This window comes from Scardinius erythrophthalmus (assembly GCF_964197995.2).
Source record: "Scardinius erythrophthalmus genome assembly, chromosome: 5".
NCBI lineage: Eukaryota > Metazoa > Chordata > Actinopteri > Cypriniformes > Leuciscidae > Scardinius > Scardinius erythrophthalmus.
The window spans coordinates 34,556,480-34,575,252 of NC_138225.1; the positions used below are offsets into that span (position 1 = coordinate 34,556,480).

An 18,773-nucleotide genomic window follows, 5' to 3' on the forward strand; every position below is an offset into this window, starting at 1 on the left:
GCTGGACTTTAGAACCAGGTCCCACTTACATAATAAGTTCTTGATTCTTCTCAGAAATTTTGACTTTGGCTGAGTTATGCCTATGATTTCTAATCTACTTATAAATGAGAAATTTGAAAAATATTATTTTTCATGTGTGTTTTGTTCAAACAGATTAAAAGAAGAAGAAGAAGAAGAAGAAGAAGAAGAAGAAGAAGAAGAAAACATTAAAGAGCTCATCTCGAGACTCGATCGGATCTTGATTTTGACCAATCAGATTCGAGGAACAATTGAATCACCCAATTTGGCGCCAAACAACAAAAGAAATTATTATAACAAACCTTCATAGAAATCTTTCCCGAATATTCCTAAATAGCTCAGACGTTACTCTTTTATTAAGCGCCATGTGTCGTATTGTTTAAAGCAAACAAACATGGATTTAAACCAGGATGAGACCATCGCGACCGACGACGACAGTGGTGAAGTAGACGAGAGCTTTTACCTCAGCAGGTCATCATCTGATTTACGCCTAACGTTAACTAAGTTACTCCAGCTCTGTATTTTGACCCGAGTTGGTCAAATGTAGCGAAAAGTCGAGATTTGTAACGAATGATTGATATATTATTGTAGGTTAATGTTGACAGGATATCAGTTATCGTCCCCCATCGTCGTCTCTCCTGGAGCCCTGAGTGAAGGTATGATCATGTAACTTAACGTTAACGTAATCAAACTCAGCTCGTTTCTTGAGAAATGTCATTTTCGATTTTGATCCTGTAAATTTCATAGTTTCAAACTAATTTTGTGAAGAAATTTCAGTGGTGCTTGCCCTTGCAAAACTTAACCATGATGCGAGGTTGTTATCATAGATATATTATATGTTAACGTTATTATACACATATAACGTTACTATATGGTTGTGCTGTCCCGATTCAAAATATTCGAGTCACTGTAATTAAGGTAACCACTGACTCGAAGCACTGCTAATTACACTAAGTTACCAACTGTATAGTTGCAGCTAAAGCTAAAGTAACGTTAATCTCTTTGTTTTACAGAGATTTCTCCTCAGATTGGCCTGCAGTGTTACACCAAACAGAGCAGAAAGACATTTACAACAGAACAGGTAGCTTACATTATACTACCCTAATCAAATCTGCACCACTGCAGTTGTATTTACATTATGTGTTGAATTATTTTATTTTATAATGAGCAGACTAATGGCACCATGGTTCCACCAGCAAATCTTGTAAGGTGTGTAAAAACCTTTTTTTTTTTTTTTTTGACTTGTAAAAATACACACTCAACTGTAAAATTCAAAGAATAATAATTTGATTTGTTCTGTGTTTATCAAGAGTTCAAGCTGTTCTTGATGAAGAAGAAAGTTCTCCAGAAAGGGAAAACAGTGAAGGTAACTCAGTTGATGTACAAAGATTGAAAACGTGAACTTTAAACAAGTTCCATAAGACCCACAAAATTATTTAGTGCCTTGCAAATGAAGAATGCAATATTGTTAACTATATAGATCTTTTTTAAAACGAGTTGACTGTCAGCTACGCAACTGATCCACCATGTTTCATGGTTTCAGCGATTCTATAAGTAGTTCACACCCCTGATTTGTGACTAATTCTTATGTACCTTCTGCCCTCTAGTGGCGAGTCCCATTCCCGTACATGGCAGTAACTCTGATGCTTCTCACCTGGAGCCTGGGCCTTCTTTGAGACGTTCATTGAGAATAAGTGCCAAGAATATCGAAAAGAAAACTGATCCATTGCCCTCAATGAAGAGTACACAACTACTTAATACTCAAAAAAGGTCAATCTTGAATATGCTATATGGAATTCACGGATTATTAACTTTCATATTGTCGATTGTTAAAACATAATAGGGTCTTAAACCATTTGAGTAAAAATTTGAGGTTCAAAATCTTATTTAAACCTGAAGATAAATAAAGCTTTCACATTATTAACATTTTAAAACAAAGAAATGTTATGACGTGAAAATGTCTAGGGGTGCATCTCAATCAGCTCCTTGGTTCAGTAGTCAAGGCACTTTCGCTCCCTAAAAAAGTCCCACAATGCACCGTGAAAACAAGGGAGCATCAATGCTCACAGTGCTCCGTTAACGGAAGTTTTGAAGCATGAAAACAAATTGTGCAAGCCAACTCAATAGATATGACACATGATTGATGTTTAAAAAAAAACGTTATTTAATTATATTTCAGCATAAACATACATTGATGGACAAGTTTTGTATTTGTAAAATTACACAAATACATACAGTACATATCCTATGACAGCTATAATTTAATGTACAAATAAATGCACAGCCATTCACATCTGTTCTCTGCATTAAAAATATATGAACACACTGTTGCATCTTTGATAACTTTTGAGACTTTGTGGTGTTTTTATAAGCCGTTTGATTGGTTAAAGGGCCATAAAGACCAGTTACACTAACAGTGTGGATGAATTGCTTCAGTTTTGAAGACTCAGGATCTATTGAAGAGAACTAATGCGTTGCAGAATCTCTTACAAAGCTGTGTAAAGAAAACAAAAACAAACACTCATTTTTGATCCATTAATAATGCATCTCTCACTTGCTGAATGAGATCTCACTGTTTGAAGCGCCTGTCATAGGAAATCAACTTGTGCTGTCATGAATAATTAAGCAAGGTGTCTTCTTATAGGATAAGGACACACAGTCTCATGAATAATTATTAGACACAGATGAGTCATCGATGTATCATAGTTCAAGAAAACGTCAGACGAATTTAAACCCAGAAGTTGAAAATAGCACAAAAAGGTTTTAAATTAACTAGTTTTGTCCTACAATCAAAACTAACAGACACTCGTGACTGTTAAAATCTCAGAATATTTGGTGTAGGTTTCACCTTTAAATAGCATTACAAAAAAAGAATGGTAGGAAAATATCAGTTCGGCTGTTGTTCATCATAAGTAGTAGTAGTGACATTGTACAATGAGAAAATGTTTATGTCACTGTAAAAAGTCATCAGTGTCCCAATGTGTAGTGAGCCAGGGTCCTTACCAGTGGCCGAATTTATGCACACTATATACTTATTCACAATCTCGGAGCTGATTGAGACGCACCCTAGGTCAATAAACAAATATAGAAAATATAGTGACAAATGGATCATGCCATCGTTTATGACTTGTACTTTTTTTTTTACAAAATGTTAAGATGGTCTTTGGAGCTTCATGATCTTTTCCAACTTCTTTTGTGGTTGTATCCATATTCACTGTAATTGTTATGCTGATCATATGATTTGTGATTGGTTAATTAAATTTGAAAAATGCTAAATAGAAGCATTTTTAAGCATAATTTCAGACTTTCGGACCCTACTGTATGTTATTTATCTACTCTATACCGTATAAATCAGCTCAAAATGATTGTTTGTAAACTTAATATTTCTGTTTATGTACAGGTCACTGAAGGAGAGTCCAGAGACTAAAGAGCACAGTGAAGGGTTTAATACACCTACACCTAAAAAACAGACATTTGTCTCTAAACCCCTCGTCAGTCCAGGCAAGTGTTCAAACCTGACCATTAAAGGGGCATTCCACCCATTTGAACATCGTTTTTTAGTGGGTCATATATGTAGTCGAAATGTAAAATAATTTTTGATTTTGGTGCCTTCGTGACCGAGGAAAGTCAAAAAATAACTTCAGGACGCATTTGTATGAAAGACAACAACTCCCACAATGCACCACATTGCACAGCTCCGCAAGCCACTCCCACTAATCCAGAAAGCGCATATCTGCCTATAAGAGAAATCACTCTTCCGTCTACAAGGCTAGCTACCACCAGAGCTTGAAATTCATTTCACATTCACACAAAATGTCTAGTTAGTTGGCGAACTCATTAGTGCATTACTCCTCGTTTGTATTTCTTTTGAAAAGGTGAATTATTGCATGGTACCTGGATGTTCAGTCAGAACATATGCGGTGCGAAACTAGAATAGTTCTCAACACAAACGTCCGTGTCCTCGTCTGATTCAGAGATTTCGTCCAGGAGAAATTGTCATCGTTGAAATTCTTTGCCGCAGACGTACTCTATCTCTGTGTTCGTAGCGGTTCGTAGTTGCATAGTGAGATCACCGGCGCCACCAGTCCGCCCTAACTCGAGCCAGTCCGGGCTCCTCGTCCTTCGCTATAATGCGGCTTGTAAAGGTAGCCACAAACACCTGATTCAAGCATCAGACTTCCGAAATCATCTTCTTCTATATCATATTGAGCACTCTCCTCCGCTATTGTCATAACTTTACATCTGTCTCCACAGCGTCTGTTAGCTTAGCTTCAAACAAGATGGAGGATATTGCTATCAGTTTCAGAGATTAAAGTCCCACCCACTGATCTGTAATAGGTCTGTAGCGTGAGCGGGTCCCGCCCCCTGGGAAAGATGAGAAACTAGTGTCTGTAGTCTCAACAGAAATCCCCCCCTCTTACACTTCCTCCTACAATGACGCAAAATGACGATTTTTGCGTCATTGTAGGAGGAAGTGTAAGAGGTAAATAACGGATTTCTCCCGTCTCCCGAAAATGAGAGAATGTTGCACGACCATTCAGTAGTATGACTGGGTTTCTAACAATGCAAAGCTTAATGCAAATGGGTGGAGTGTCCCTTTAAAATTAAGCTACATTTTCAGACAGATAACATTACAGCATGTGTTCTTGTTGATTTTGTATAGAAATATGAATGAACAGATTTAATTTAGGCTTTTATTCACATTTAAACATTAATCAGCGGACAGAAACAGAAGCTCAATTGAACCTCATTGGTTCTTGCAAAGCTCAAACATGCTCCGTTACACACAAGAATGAACCTCATTGGTTCTCACACGTCAAGCAAGCATGCTTGAGCTTCCGTTTATCACAACTGATGTGTGAGTTGATGAATGTGAATGATATGTGAATGAAAGCTTAAATTCAATACGTTCATCATGTAAAGCAATCGAGTCTCTTCTGAAAATTTTTACTAAACCGCTCGATTCATATGGATTAGTTTTACGATCTCTTTATGAACTTTTCGAAGCGTTAAAGTGGTAGTTGCGTAGCTGTAAATGAAGGGACAGAAATCTCGTAGATTTTATTGAAAAGATCTTCATTTCATTTGTGTTCCGAAGATGAACGAAAGTCTTACGGGTTTGGAATGACATGAGGGTGATGGTTATTTTGTGAGATCTATATTCTACTTGAGTACAATTTAAACTGACTACTTGTCTACTTTTACTTGATTACATTTCTGAAGAATTTTTTTTACTTTTTACTCCTTACAATTTTATCTCAACTTGAAAAGTACTCGTTGCATTTTTGCATTTTATTTTCTTCCATCTTAAGCACATTAAATATGGTAAACGGAAGCTCAAACGTGCGCATTTGATGTGCAAGAACCAATGATCTTTTGTTTTTGCGCATCAAGCAGACGCGTTTCAGCTACAGTTATAACTTTCATCAGGGCAATTTCTGGCTATCAAATTTCTTCGCCATCAAATCTGAGGAAGCATATTGAGGTAGTCAAGTTGTTTATTTCCCCAAAAATGTATTTTTACGTTTTGATATAGCCATTAGCTGTCTGTGTAGTATATTGGCTGTATCCCTATAAGGGCTGGATTTTTTGTGCTCCACTGTGCTGCAATTTAAAGGGTTAGTTCACCCAAAAATGAAAATTCTGTCACTAATTACTCACCCTCATGTTGTTCCAACCCCGTAAGACCTTCGTTCATCTTCGGAACACAAATTAAGATATTTTTGATTAAATCTGAGCCATGTCTCACTCCTCCATAGGCTGCTATGTGACCGAAACTTGCTGGCCCAGAAAAGTTATTAATGAGATCGTTAATATAGTCCAAGTGACTCCAGTAGCTCAATCTTAAGTATATCAAGCGACGAGAATACTTTTTGTGCGCAAAAACAAACAAAAATAACGACTTTATTCCACTATTCATTTCCTTCTCTCTGGACCTCTAGTTGGTTCGCGTAGTGTTTTTGCGCAGCGCAGTGTTACACGTCACCACGTAGGCTCACAATTGGCCGAAGCGGGTCATGTGTGTGATGCGTGATGACGTGCAACACAGACGCGCAGCGCAAAAACACTACGAGGCCCAGAGAGAAGGAAATGAAAAGTGGAATAAAGTCGTTATTTTTTTTTGTTTTTGCACACAAAAAGTATTCTCGTCGCTTGATATACTTAAGATTGAGCCACTGGAGTTACTTGGACTATATTAACGATCTTTTTAATAACTTTTCTGGGCCAGCAAGTTTCGGTCACATAGCAGCCTATGGAGGAGTGAGACATGGCTCAGATTTCATAAAAAATATCTTAATTTGTGTTCCGAAGATGAACGAAGGTCTTACGCGGTTGGAACAACATGAGGGTGAGAAATTACTGACAGAATTTTCATTTTTGGGTGAACTAACCCTTTAATTGTTGTTTTATGCACTAGATAGATATTTTTGACCTGTGCCATTGTGTTTTGCTTGATTTTAGGCAATTTATTTTTATGCAAATTTTCAATATGATGAAACAAGAATCTCCTCTCTCATTTTTTTGATTGGTTACTTCTACTTTTTTATTGCTAAAGTACAATCTAAAGTTGTACTTTTTTACTTTTAATTGAGTTCAAGTTTCACTGAGTATTTGTAATTTCACAAATTTTTTTTGGTACTTTTCACATCCCTGTCCTTAGGTTTCCATGGCAAAGGCATTATAAAACAAAAGACAGGGAGATTCCTAGCACTCAAAAGCATTCACAAGCGGAATCGATTTGGAGAGACAAAGCTGCATTTAGCTGTGATGCGGGAAAACATTCAAGATGTCAAAGACTTACTCGCAGTGGATGATTCCGTAAATGTAACAGATTATGCAGGTACTGTATGACATGTTGGAGGATATCATAAAATTGTTAATTTCTCTATCACCATTTTTTAAAGTAAGAGAGAGTGCTGTCTAGGGGTGGGCGATATGACCAGATTTTCAATACAAGTAATTTTATTTCACGATAATGGTATACATCACAATTTAATTATTTTTGCTTTGAATAAGGTTTTTATGATATACATTTTCTTGATACCATTGAAATTTCATAATTCTAGGTAAAAAAACTTTTAACATTATAGCTTAAGAAATATAAGTAAGTGTATTTAACCGATCAAGCTCTATGAGTTGGCAAAAAGCCCCAGTTCTCACGCTCTTTATGAGCAACGGCGTCATTTGCGCATGTCTCTCAGACAGCGCTGAGAAACAGTCTCTGAAAGCACGCGCATATAAGCAGTACTTAAAAACTCATGCAAACGATAAGCTTTCGTGACTCTGTAGTACAACAACGTCACTTGAGCGTGACCTCAATAGATTGTCCAAAATCTCTACCGGTTGACAAATTTCTACCGGTTAATCTTGTCTACTGTATATCGCCCACCCCTAGTGCAGCCATTTGTAAGTTGAATGTGTGAGGCTTCCAGTGTCACACACACGCACTTCACTATAAAACACGCAGCTAGCACATCTATTTATATAATTAAATCGCAGCATTTGCGATTCATAAATCACACTAAGCAATATTGTGATTTCGATTCAACGTTGTTATATCGTGCAGCCCTAGTCTAAACTGTTTTTGTGCGTGTGTGTGTGTATGTGTGTTAGAGCTTAGATTCTTTGCCCGAGCCCGAACCGTGGGCTGGGTCGGGCCGATATTTCCCGCCACTATCCTCGGGAATGGGGCGTTGATTAAGCATTTGTGTTACAAAATGCAACACGTCATGTGTCATGCGCAGCGTCTTCTCCACTCGCACGTATCACACCGGGGCCTGGGATAATCAGGGGTGTGATTCTTCCGGATAAATCCGGAAATCCGGCTTTTCCGACCTGAAAATGATGCTCTCGTAAATCATGCAAATCCGCTTTTTTTTTTCTTCTTTTTTTTTTGCGGGTCGCGCTCAAAGCACTGTTCGGGTATTGGTAAACATAATGACCGCTCACCGCTGTCAACGTTTTTTGTGCCTCTGATTCATGTCTTCATGTCACTCCGCAAGTAATCCATTCATTTGTCACGATGGAACTTCATTCAAAGCAGAGCTCCACCAAAGAGCCTGCACTTGTTGCGGAAGGTTATCTAAAGTGTGCTAAGAACTTTGGACATGTGGGGCAAACTATTTCTTTTCTTAGCTGAAGCCGACAACGGGACAAAATAAATGTAAAGAGAGACATAGCTGAGTTCCTATTTTCGTTTTGACAAGTATAATAAATTCTGTAGTCTCCCGACATGGTTAGAAAATACTGCCTCTAGAGCCAGCTGCACAACGAGAAAATGTCATGCAAAACGATCATAGCATGATCAGAATAGCTTACGGAAGCCCTGAACCGCAACAAAAAAAAAAGAAAGAAAGAAAGAAATCCGTAAAAAAAAAGAAAATCTAGCATTTCGAGATTAAAGTCAAAACATTTCGAGAATAAAGTCGAAACAGTACGAGAATACAGTCTTCCATAGAAGTTGCGTGTGTGCTTGCCGTTGTTTCACATTGCACAGGCATTGCACCGGTGCGCGTCCACTGGCGCAGATCGAGTGTTTCCAATTCATTACGCACACCTGTGTGTGTGCGTGTGTAAAGAAATGCGCTTGTTAAGTCGAACTGCCTCGGACATGGATCTACACAAAATAATAGCTTTTTAATTTTATCTGGGCTTTCAACAAAAGGAAATTCTATAGGTGCCAATCTACCAACATGCCATTAGACTTCTAACCCTAACGTTATAAAATATAATATAATATAATATATAGGACGTTTGCACTGTATTTCATTAAATGTATATAAATGATGCCACTGTGTGTGTGTGTGGGGGGGGGGTCATGGTAGGTGCGCCGTATATTTGTATCTTTTTTGTCCTTTGCCAATCACACCTATGATAATAGGCTTTAAAAATATTTATTTTGTTTAAAAAATATTCTATATTCTAAAACCTTGTTGAATTATATTAGAGTAGTAGGCCATCCAAAGTTCATTCTTGTTCATTTTCTGTGTTCATCATTGTTCACGTTTTTTTTAATGTTATTATTTTCCATCTATATTGATTATGAAAAGTGAACAGCATGAGTAAGATAGGATGCGCAATATATCGGGAGACATAGAGTGAGTCAGACATGATTTTGACCACTTCATTAAGTTTTGTTTTGTAGAAAGAATTTCTTTGAAGTGAATTTCGTTTTGTATAAATTGTTTCTTAATTTTAATAAATTTTTGGATTTAATAAATAAGAAGCAAATGTAGTAGATATAATAATGACATGGAGGCCCCAGCGCCCCGCGGTCACTTGCATTGCATGTGAACTGAAGCGCATCTCATCCATAAATTAACCGAAACTCAGTGTATGCCTCACAGACATGAGAAATATATCTAAAGAAAGCTTGAAATGTCTTTAAACGAAACAATTCAAAACTAAAAGAAATAGGCTACTCTCTGATTATGTAATCCATGATGTGCATTTCTCTGTGTAGGCGCGTTCACTACGGAGATGGTGATCGTCTACTTCATTGCAGCTGACACTGATAGTAGGGCTGGACGATTTTGGAAAATAATCTAATTGCGATTTTTTTTACCAAGATTGCGATTTAATATGCAATTATTTTTTTTAAGCTCTCTTTATCTTTTCTATTATTCAACAAAAACAAGCAATAATTCATCGTAAAATATGGAAGGGAATCTTTAGGCGCTTCATGAGCCGATGAAATTTTTTTTTCTTTAATTGATCTTATAAAACTTAAAATATTTAATTACATAATTATAAGTAGGCCTACTTATAATAATTACACATTAAAGAAATAAATTAATACAATTACATGTTAATAATTTTAACAAATATAGCTTCAAAACAAATAACAAAGATGGAAAAAAATATTACAAGCAATAAACAGAGTGCTTTCAGTATTTAAGAGTAGGCTGTCTGAACGTTTTCTGAACGTATAAGATGTGGTTTGTCCTGTCTGTTTAATAACTGACTGTCACATTAATTTCGCGTCATAAAAGCATTTTGAGATGCAAGTACATTTAACCACGTAGACAGAGTCGAGCCGCATGCTCAAACGCTCTTCGCAAAGCGCACGTGAGTATTTGAAATTGAAAGCAGCTTCTGTCGGTGATTTTCATATTTTTAATATATAAGCCAACTGCATTCCAAGACATATGATGCCTTCGTAGAACATTTGTAAGTAAAATACCGGCGGGCGAGACCGCGCACTACAAAAGTAACATCACGCAGACCGCGCGTATCTCATATCTTGTGCAATGAAGCCCGCGAATGTCCTTGTAATTCGCTTCAACTTTTCCGAACTTTATGAAAGATTATTTCTCGTAAGGTTCGAGTGGTGTCGTGAGTGGTGTCGTGTGTGTGTGCGCGCACGTGCAGAGGAATTAGAAGCAAGCAGAATACGGTTGTTTATAAAGCACACGCATCATCACGTATCTGTGTTTAAAACTAAGCTCAGACATAAATCTGAAATTATCTTAATCGATACAGAATCGTTGGAGAGAATCTATAACACAATATCCCATAAATTAAACAAACTGTTATTTCCTGTAGCCAGGTCTATATGTGTCGCGTGCCAAGTTGATGCTTCATCTGCAGTACAGACTGGTTTACTCTCGCGTCACGTGACCAGACTATAATCGCAGCTTTGCGGTTAAAAAAATCGCATTTCATCATATCGCGATATTATCGCAAATGCAATTAATCGTTCAGCCCTAACTGACAGAAAACACTAGTTTATTAATAAAAATCAATGCACGCGTCATCCGAATTTACAAATGCACATCTTGCTAAAAATTATCTGGAGCCGCCCCTGGTTATAATGGCCCACGCATTAAAAAATGGTCGGGTTTTAATTACAGTTAATGTGTCGGGCTGGCCGGGCTCGGACACAACGTGGACGGGCTCGGGTAGGGTCGGGCTTGATTTTTTGGGCCTGATCTAAGCTCTAGTGTGTGTGTCATTCACTGAAACGCAAATTTAGCTGTTGTCAAGTTGGGTCTCGACCCACAGTTTAATAGCCCTTGTTCTAGTTAATTTCCTCTAGCTAATTTCCTATAGCTGCTTACAAATCAGAAATTCGCACAATCACAAAAAAATAACTTACTTCTGCATTGCAAAATAAGGTGGAAAGGATTTCACTTTTTTCCTCAAATCCTCCCACAAGCTTTTTTTGACACCCTGGTTGTACACAAATGGTCGAAGTTAGCACATATTTCCACCTGATGGCATTGTGGACCAACATTTCTCAACTTAATGATCTATTAATTGTTAGGTTGGACTCCACTCCATGAGGCGGTGTACAGAAACAACTATGACTTGACAGAAATTTTACTTGAAGCTGGAGCCTTAGTCAACTGCAGAGGAGATAATGGAATTACACCTTTACATGATGCCATACACTGTCAGTATTACAAGGTGTGTAAATTGCATTCAATTGTTAACTGTTATTATTAAAAATGTGCCTATAAAATACAGACTGTGAGAGTTATTATATTGAATACATATGCTTCCAGATAGCAGATCTACTTCTGAAGAATGGTGCTAATCTATCATCAAAGTGTGACAGAGGGAAGACTCCTATGGACATGACCACAGACAGATATTTGGACATACTGTTGGAGAAATACCTGCAAAAGCCTAAAATAAACCATCTTACAGGTGGATACTCTTTATATAAACAAATCAGATTTTTCCTACAATACAAAAAAAAATTCTTATTTTTTATTTATTTATTTTATTTTTGCTTTATTTTGGAAAAGCTGAAAATCCGCCCAGAACCACCAATTCACCATTTAATCCAAATATGAGCAAAATAATCAACCAGAACTCCATCACAGTAAGTCAAATGTGATACATCATTAAATAAAATATCCGATGTCACTGATGATTACATGATCTGATTACTGATCAGTTACTTTTGTTTCTTTTAATTTTGAGGACACAAGTGCTCCTCTTCAGAAATCAGCTGTTGAAGGAACTGCTGATACAAGTGAGCGTGAAAGCAGCCTGCAGTCTTGTGAAGCTGAACCCATTCCTGGTCCAAGCAGAGAACAACCAAACTGTGATCCATCCAAGATGTTTCAGGCCCCTTTCAAAGGTTCTCCTCTATATTAGTCAAGGGTTGTGGGAACTAGATATGTCTCATCCAATATTTAATAGCAGTAAAAGTGCACCCTTCAAGAGTCTTATCTAGTCACTGTGATGATCATGATTTTTATCCGACGGTGAAATACACATACGTTAAAATTCAAGTGATGTGTTATTTTTCTAAGTTAGTTTAAGTTAGCCATCTTAAATTAGGACAAAGATTGCTTTTTAAGATATATCAGATATTTTCTTTCATCTGATAAGAATCTGATTTCCATTATATCAAATGTTTAGGTAGTGTGGAATTATTAGTGCTGGTGCTGCAGAGCTGAATGTACCCATAAGCTGACAGATGAGTTTTTAGAGGGTGTCAAACGTAAAATTCATCATCGTGGAGTTAGGCAATGACTATTTTGACAAATTTGATTTTCATATGAACTGCAACAACGACATGTATACAAAAAAGAAAGTATTTTTATGTACCAAATGAGTGACAAAATCCACCTCAGCATCTCTCATATTTAGTTGACAGTGTTAAAACTGCGCAATAGCAAGCAACACCATTTTCAAATTAAGCCATGTTTCACCCAAGCTCTGCTGCCAACAGCTTTATTTACTAAAATGAGTCCCTTACGTCCTTGGACCACATATATAAGACAAAATTAGCTTTAGAGAAAATGTTAGTTTAGATGTTACCTTGAGGAAACACATAATCAAAAACAGTTACTCATTTTTGCCATTTTTGCTATTTATTAGATTGTACTGACTGAAGTAGAAACAGAAATAATTATGAGGAAGGAGATAAAGGAACAGGAAAAGGAAAGGAGCACAAGCCTTTACTCAAACTTTACCCCAAGGTGCTACTGCACAATATGTTGGCGCACTGTGTGACCTGCTGTGATGGGTTCACAAAAGTTTAGCCTGAGTTGAGCCTGTTGGTTGTCTAACACAGTCAGAGTTGAGAGGGTTACTTTAAAAATGTATTCAGTTACAGTTACAAATTACTTCATAAAAAATAATTCAGTAATGTAATCCAAGCACCAGTGGCTCACATGATTTATGATTCACATAATCAGCTGTCAATTAGAGATATGCGGATCAGTTAATGTCAACCGAATTCGCTGTTAATATAAATCATCCACTCGAACCTATGCTTTTCTCTAATTTAGAAATCCGCATCCGATCGTCACATTACAAGTATTCTAATTCTCAGTGTTAAGCATGATGATATGGTAACATGTTACACTGAAGTAGGCTGCTTTTAAACGAACCAAACTAACTGGATTTAGACATTATGAGCTTATTGTCAAATACATACAGCGCTTCATAGCCGTTACATATCACATACCCGTTACATATCACATACCCATCACTTGATTCGTCCTGGTGAACCATTTCAGTAAAATCCTCCCACATAGTACTTTTCTTTCCTTTTATGTTTTTAATTCTCATTTTTTAAATTTCTCTCTGATCTGGTTTGCCTCCATTGCTGCTTAAACTGCGTAGCTTAATGAGAGTCTGCAAATTAGTGTCTGATAATTTTTTTACCTTTAAACACGTTAATATTTCCATCATTATGTTGGGAAACATTCTTATCAGAATCATTTCTGTTAAGCTTGTGTATATTTTTAGAAAGCTATTAAATTAAGCAATAATGTAGTTTTTTTCTTTGTGTTTTATATAATGACCACTTGGAGGTGATCTAGGCTACGGTGGCCCAGTAGTGCACAACACAACGAAATTTAAAAAGCAAACATAAGTTCACAACACAACGGAAACAAGCCACAACACAACGAAATAAAGCCACAACAACAGAAATGCTCCCGACCAATAGAGGGCTCTCGGAGCATGGTAAAGTTAGTTTTCTCCAGAGCAGCTATATATATATATATAAATAAACTAAATTAATAACTTTTTTACAACAATAATGAACCATCACTGGTTCCAACCATACCAGCCAAGTAACCAACCATAACTTACTTAAGCTAGACTATGACGTTTTTTTTTCTAGATCTGCTGTACAACAGAAACAAACTTTGTTGCGTTATTTTCCTGTTATGACTGTAAAGCTGCTTTGAAACAATCTGTATTGTAAAAAGCGCTATATAAATAAAGGTGACTTGACTTGAATATAATTTGATAAATAAAAAAATACCTTTTGATGAATTACAGTAACCTTTTTATAAAAAAATAGTTTTACTGTACATGTACGGAGGTATTGTCACAATTTCACCTGTAATAAGTCAGTCTTACCAATAGGAACCTACTTCAAGCTTTGGAACATGAAAAAAACCCTTTAGGGTGTTCTGTGTACTGTGCATACAGGGAGCTATTGGCATAATTTCACCAGTAGTAAGTCGGTGTGGGCACTAGGAACATACTACAAACTTTAAAACATGAAAAAAGAAAAAACCCTTTTGTTATATTGAAGTAATTTTTCTTAAAAATAATTGTTTACTGTAAATACATGAAGGGAGGTATTGGAAAAAAGTCATCTGTCGTAAGTCAGTCTTACCAATACAATCAAGCTTTGGATTTTCAACATGTCTGTTTTTAAATGTTAAAAATTATTTTAATTAATACAAATGATACATTTTTACCACTTGGTGGAATTGGTAGACGTTCCCTTAGGCATCATGCGCTGTGGTAGCGCATCAAAGCATTTTCAAGTATAAATACGCAGCTATAATGCACGTAGGTGATTTTGAATTAATATTTCATGTCGATATACAATGGTTACATACTGTTAAAACTAATCGTGGTGTTGATATATTTTTAAGACTGCCGACTCTATAGAGAACAATGGAAAGGAAAACTAACTTTACCATGCTCCGAGAGCCCTCTAGTGGTGGGAACATTTCCGTTGTGTTGTGGTTTTATTTTGTTGTGTTGTGGCTTTATTTTTATTTTGTTGTGGCTTATTTCCGTTGTGTTGTGACTTGTTTGTTTTTTAGATTTCTTTGTTACTGGGCCACCGTATTAGGCATATGTTTTTCCTTAATTGGTTTTCCCTGAAGAGATATTCATTGTTGTTGAAAACAAAAGTAAAAGAATGGCGCACGATCGTTGCGTTTTACCGTGAAATGAGTGTTCTGTGTCTTTACTAAATTCAAACCATTCGTGATTTATTTCTTATTGGCCCGCGACCCACCCGCAATTAATTGGAATGTTATTTTTGTATTACTTGGGCCGCCTGATTATCCGCAGTCTCCACAGATATAGTCGAAATCCGCGCATCACTATTGTCAATATAGTGTTATGTCAAAATACTAATTTATTTAAAGTAAAACCATTGTAATCCTGATAGTAGTTCCATTTTTTACTAAACGTAGCTGTAATCTGATTACTTAGTTTTTTGATGTAACTGTAACAAATTACAGTTGCCAGATTTGTATATCCTGATTACGTAACACCATCCGTTACATGTATTCCGTTACTCCCTAACACTGATTATAATCAAAATATGAATGGAAATGTGCAGCTCAGTCTGAATTGGGGTGTTGTGTGTCCTCATTTCCCAGTGGAACCATCACCTCAGACTTGCAGAAATGTACTGTGTCTTGTGAGAGACCAAGGACAGGACTTCTGTAGCCAGGGTCCCTCTCCGGTTCACGATCAAGAGAGTGAGGGATCGGACACCTCCAGCTGCCTAGACAGTGATGTTACAGTGGACTATATCGAAGATAATTCATCATCACCAGAGCATTGGACTCTGTGTGCCACTCAAGATTTCTCTGGTTCCTAGAGCACTAGAGATGTTTCTGTGGATTGTCAAATATCTGATAAGTTCATTCAGTTGACATTTGACACTTAAATATTGGGTTATTTTTTTGGAAATGAGTTCTCTTATGTTTTTTTACATCATTTGGGCTGTATGCTATCTGTGATAATACATGCTTTGGTGGAAGTGATTTCATCGCCTTAGTAGTCAATTACAAAATATATATACATCTGGTATATGTTAAAAGTTTTGCAGTTTTCCTTATGAATTTGCAGCTGCTATTAAAAATTTACAGTGAATGTCCAGCCAGAATTAAAAAATTGTATGCTAATTACATTTGTTTTGTTATGTAAAGCAAGCAGTGTTATGCAATTTTGCAATTAAAATTTGTAATAGCAATAAAAATTATTTGTAAGCACACAATACAACAGTTTTAGGGGGAAATTATTTTTTGCCTTTATTTTTTTAGGGCTGTCAACGTTAATGCTTTATCAGTTGCGATTAATTCAAAATCATTAATGCATTAAAATAATTTAACGCAAATAAATTACTGAAGCACGTGAAATTGCATCATTAAATTATGTTTTATTAACAAAGTTCGGGAGAAGCACGTTCAGATAATTAACCTAATTGTCATGGGAGGAGCTCATCTAGTCAACTCAATTGACATCAGGAGCAGGAGGTATATATACCTCTCGTCAATTTTCTTTTCCCTGTTTTTTTTTAAGAAAAAAAGGGGTCGGGAAAGACTGTCATACTCCGGCAGCGTTGCTGAGCAAATATCCGTCATCTGCAGAGCCCCATGGCCAGACCTGCTATCGCACATGCCAGGTCATGAACTGTTAACTTTTGGCAGTTATGATACCCCACAGTGGAAGAAGCTAATAACATTCACCTATGCTACTCTCAGCTGATCGAAACTGCCGCGTTGTGCAAGAAAACATGGAGCACGAGCTGCGAGAGGCAGACGAGTTAATAAATCGCAGGCAACTCTCAACCCAGTGCAAGTGACGTGAAGGCCAAGTATGGTAACCCATACTAAGAATTTGCCCACTGTATTTAACCCATCCAAGTTAGTGCACACACACACACACACGCTTCAAGCCAGTAAACTCACACACCTGAAGCAGTGAGCAGCCATTCACTGTGGCACCCGGGGAGCAATTAGGGGTTAGGTGCCTTGCTTAAGTCGTTTCCTGCCTGTATTGAGAATCAAACCAGCGATCCATCTCAAACTCTTGACCATTAAACGTTAGGCCCCAACTCCCCTAATGTGGAAACACGGGAAGGGATTAATACTCACAGAATTGTATGTGGGCAGAGGAGGCGGTTTAAGTTATAACATCCGCCTCAACCCTTTCCGCATATACTGTAATCCTTTAGAAAGAGACAGCCACAAAATGATCTCATTCAGGAGGAAGTGGCAGCTTCCTCATCATGAAAACAATGGAGCTACTGTAACTGGGAAAGCATGAAGAAGGGAAACTGTCCTGTCAAACTCATCCACCAGTTTTATACCCGCAGTCCCCACGATCAGAACTACCGTGCTGCCATGGCAATGCAGGGTCAAAAACGTGAGGTGCAGACGCTCAATTCTAATCTCTAAAGAAAATAATCAAGCGAGAGAAGAGCTTCCCCACCACGACTCGTCACAGCGCATGCATAAACGGCTCCCTCAAGTACATTGGCAGGCGATATCTTCACACGCACATTGAACTAGCAGATCCTGAAGACAAAAAAGCTGTTGACGTCTAAGGCAAGGCACCCTTTTATACTCACGGGTGGTCCATGTGACGTCATAGGGCTGCCATCTGCCAATCAATTGCCATGTTTCCATACATGCTTCATGCCTGGGGGAGTTCCCCTAGCGTCAACATCATGACGCAGTGTTGAGTTCCCTCGAAAGGGAACCAGGCTGGTTACATCAGAAATGGCAGAGAGAATAGAGACTCGCGTTGCGTTTTCAGTGAATTATTCATTCCAGTGTGTGTTTCGCTTTAAAACACAAGCTCTGTCATATTCTGTCATTGTTTCTGAAGTGCGCAAGCCCTCACGTATTGCGCTGTTTGAAATACAGACTGTATGGAACGCTAAAACATCCCACCGCTGTATGGCCAGATGATACGCAAACTACATTTCTCGGCTGGATGAAGCAAACCATTAAGAATGTGTGAGTCCGTTACATTGATGCGCATACATGAGGTTCTTGACTTAAATAAGTACTTTGCTGCTGCACTGTACACATACAATACACTGTGAATTCTGAAATGTTTTTTTAAAGGGTGCTTTTGTGTGAATGCATTTATGAATTATATGGGCTCCTTAAATGGTTATTTGGTCCTTTTTTGGAAAGACACCTAAATTTACCTTGAAAAAATCTTGCAGAAAATACAGTTTTGGGAGAATCACCCTTCAGTCTGATGGTTTACTTCTCTGGATATAGCAAATGATGACAAAATGACCATGTTAAACAAGATAAATGTTTAACATGTATAAAAAATATATATTTTGGCAGCCCTATTTTTTATTCTATCTTTATTTGTTTCTATGTATTATTCTTAGGTGAGGCTGGTGAAACTCTGAAGAATGATGCCAATTCAGTTGTTGAGGAGCCAAGCTCACGTTCTTTCCATGACCACAACTATTCAGTGAGTGGTTTCTTTTAAACCAAAGTCTGTCATATGAATTTTGCATTGTAATCCAAAACTGATCTACATTTTTATTTCATGGACTCAAGGTAAATCCATTTATTGGACTCGAGGGAAATCCAAGTCAGAGCACAATTGGAGATTCATACAACGTTTGCTCTGCTAAAGCCATGTCAGCAGGAAAGAGGGTTTTGAAAGGTTGTCAAGACAGTTATGGGGCTGATATTAGTTATGATGATGATGACTCTGCCATGGCTAAGAAACGGATCAAAAGAACAACATATAACAATCAAATACAAAATGAT

General features: G+C 37.3%; 1 protein-coding gene across 1 annotated transcript; it reads left to right on the plus strand.

Annotated features, from left to right (window-relative positions):
• Positions 1-412: 412 nt before the first annotated feature.
• On the plus strand, positions 413-15,844 carry LOC308691310 (uncharacterized protein; the record flags this gene model as incomplete). Its single annotated transcript, XM_081366386.1, has 7 exons — positions 413-489; positions 3,419-3,519; positions 9,482-9,535; positions 11,285-11,427; positions 11,526-11,670; positions 11,924-12,073; positions 15,621-15,844. 7 exons carry the CDS (start codon positions 413-415, stop codon positions 15,842-15,844), a joined length of 894 nt encoding a protein of 297 aa, XP_081222512.1.
• Positions 15,845-18,773: the final 2,929 nt, after the last annotated feature.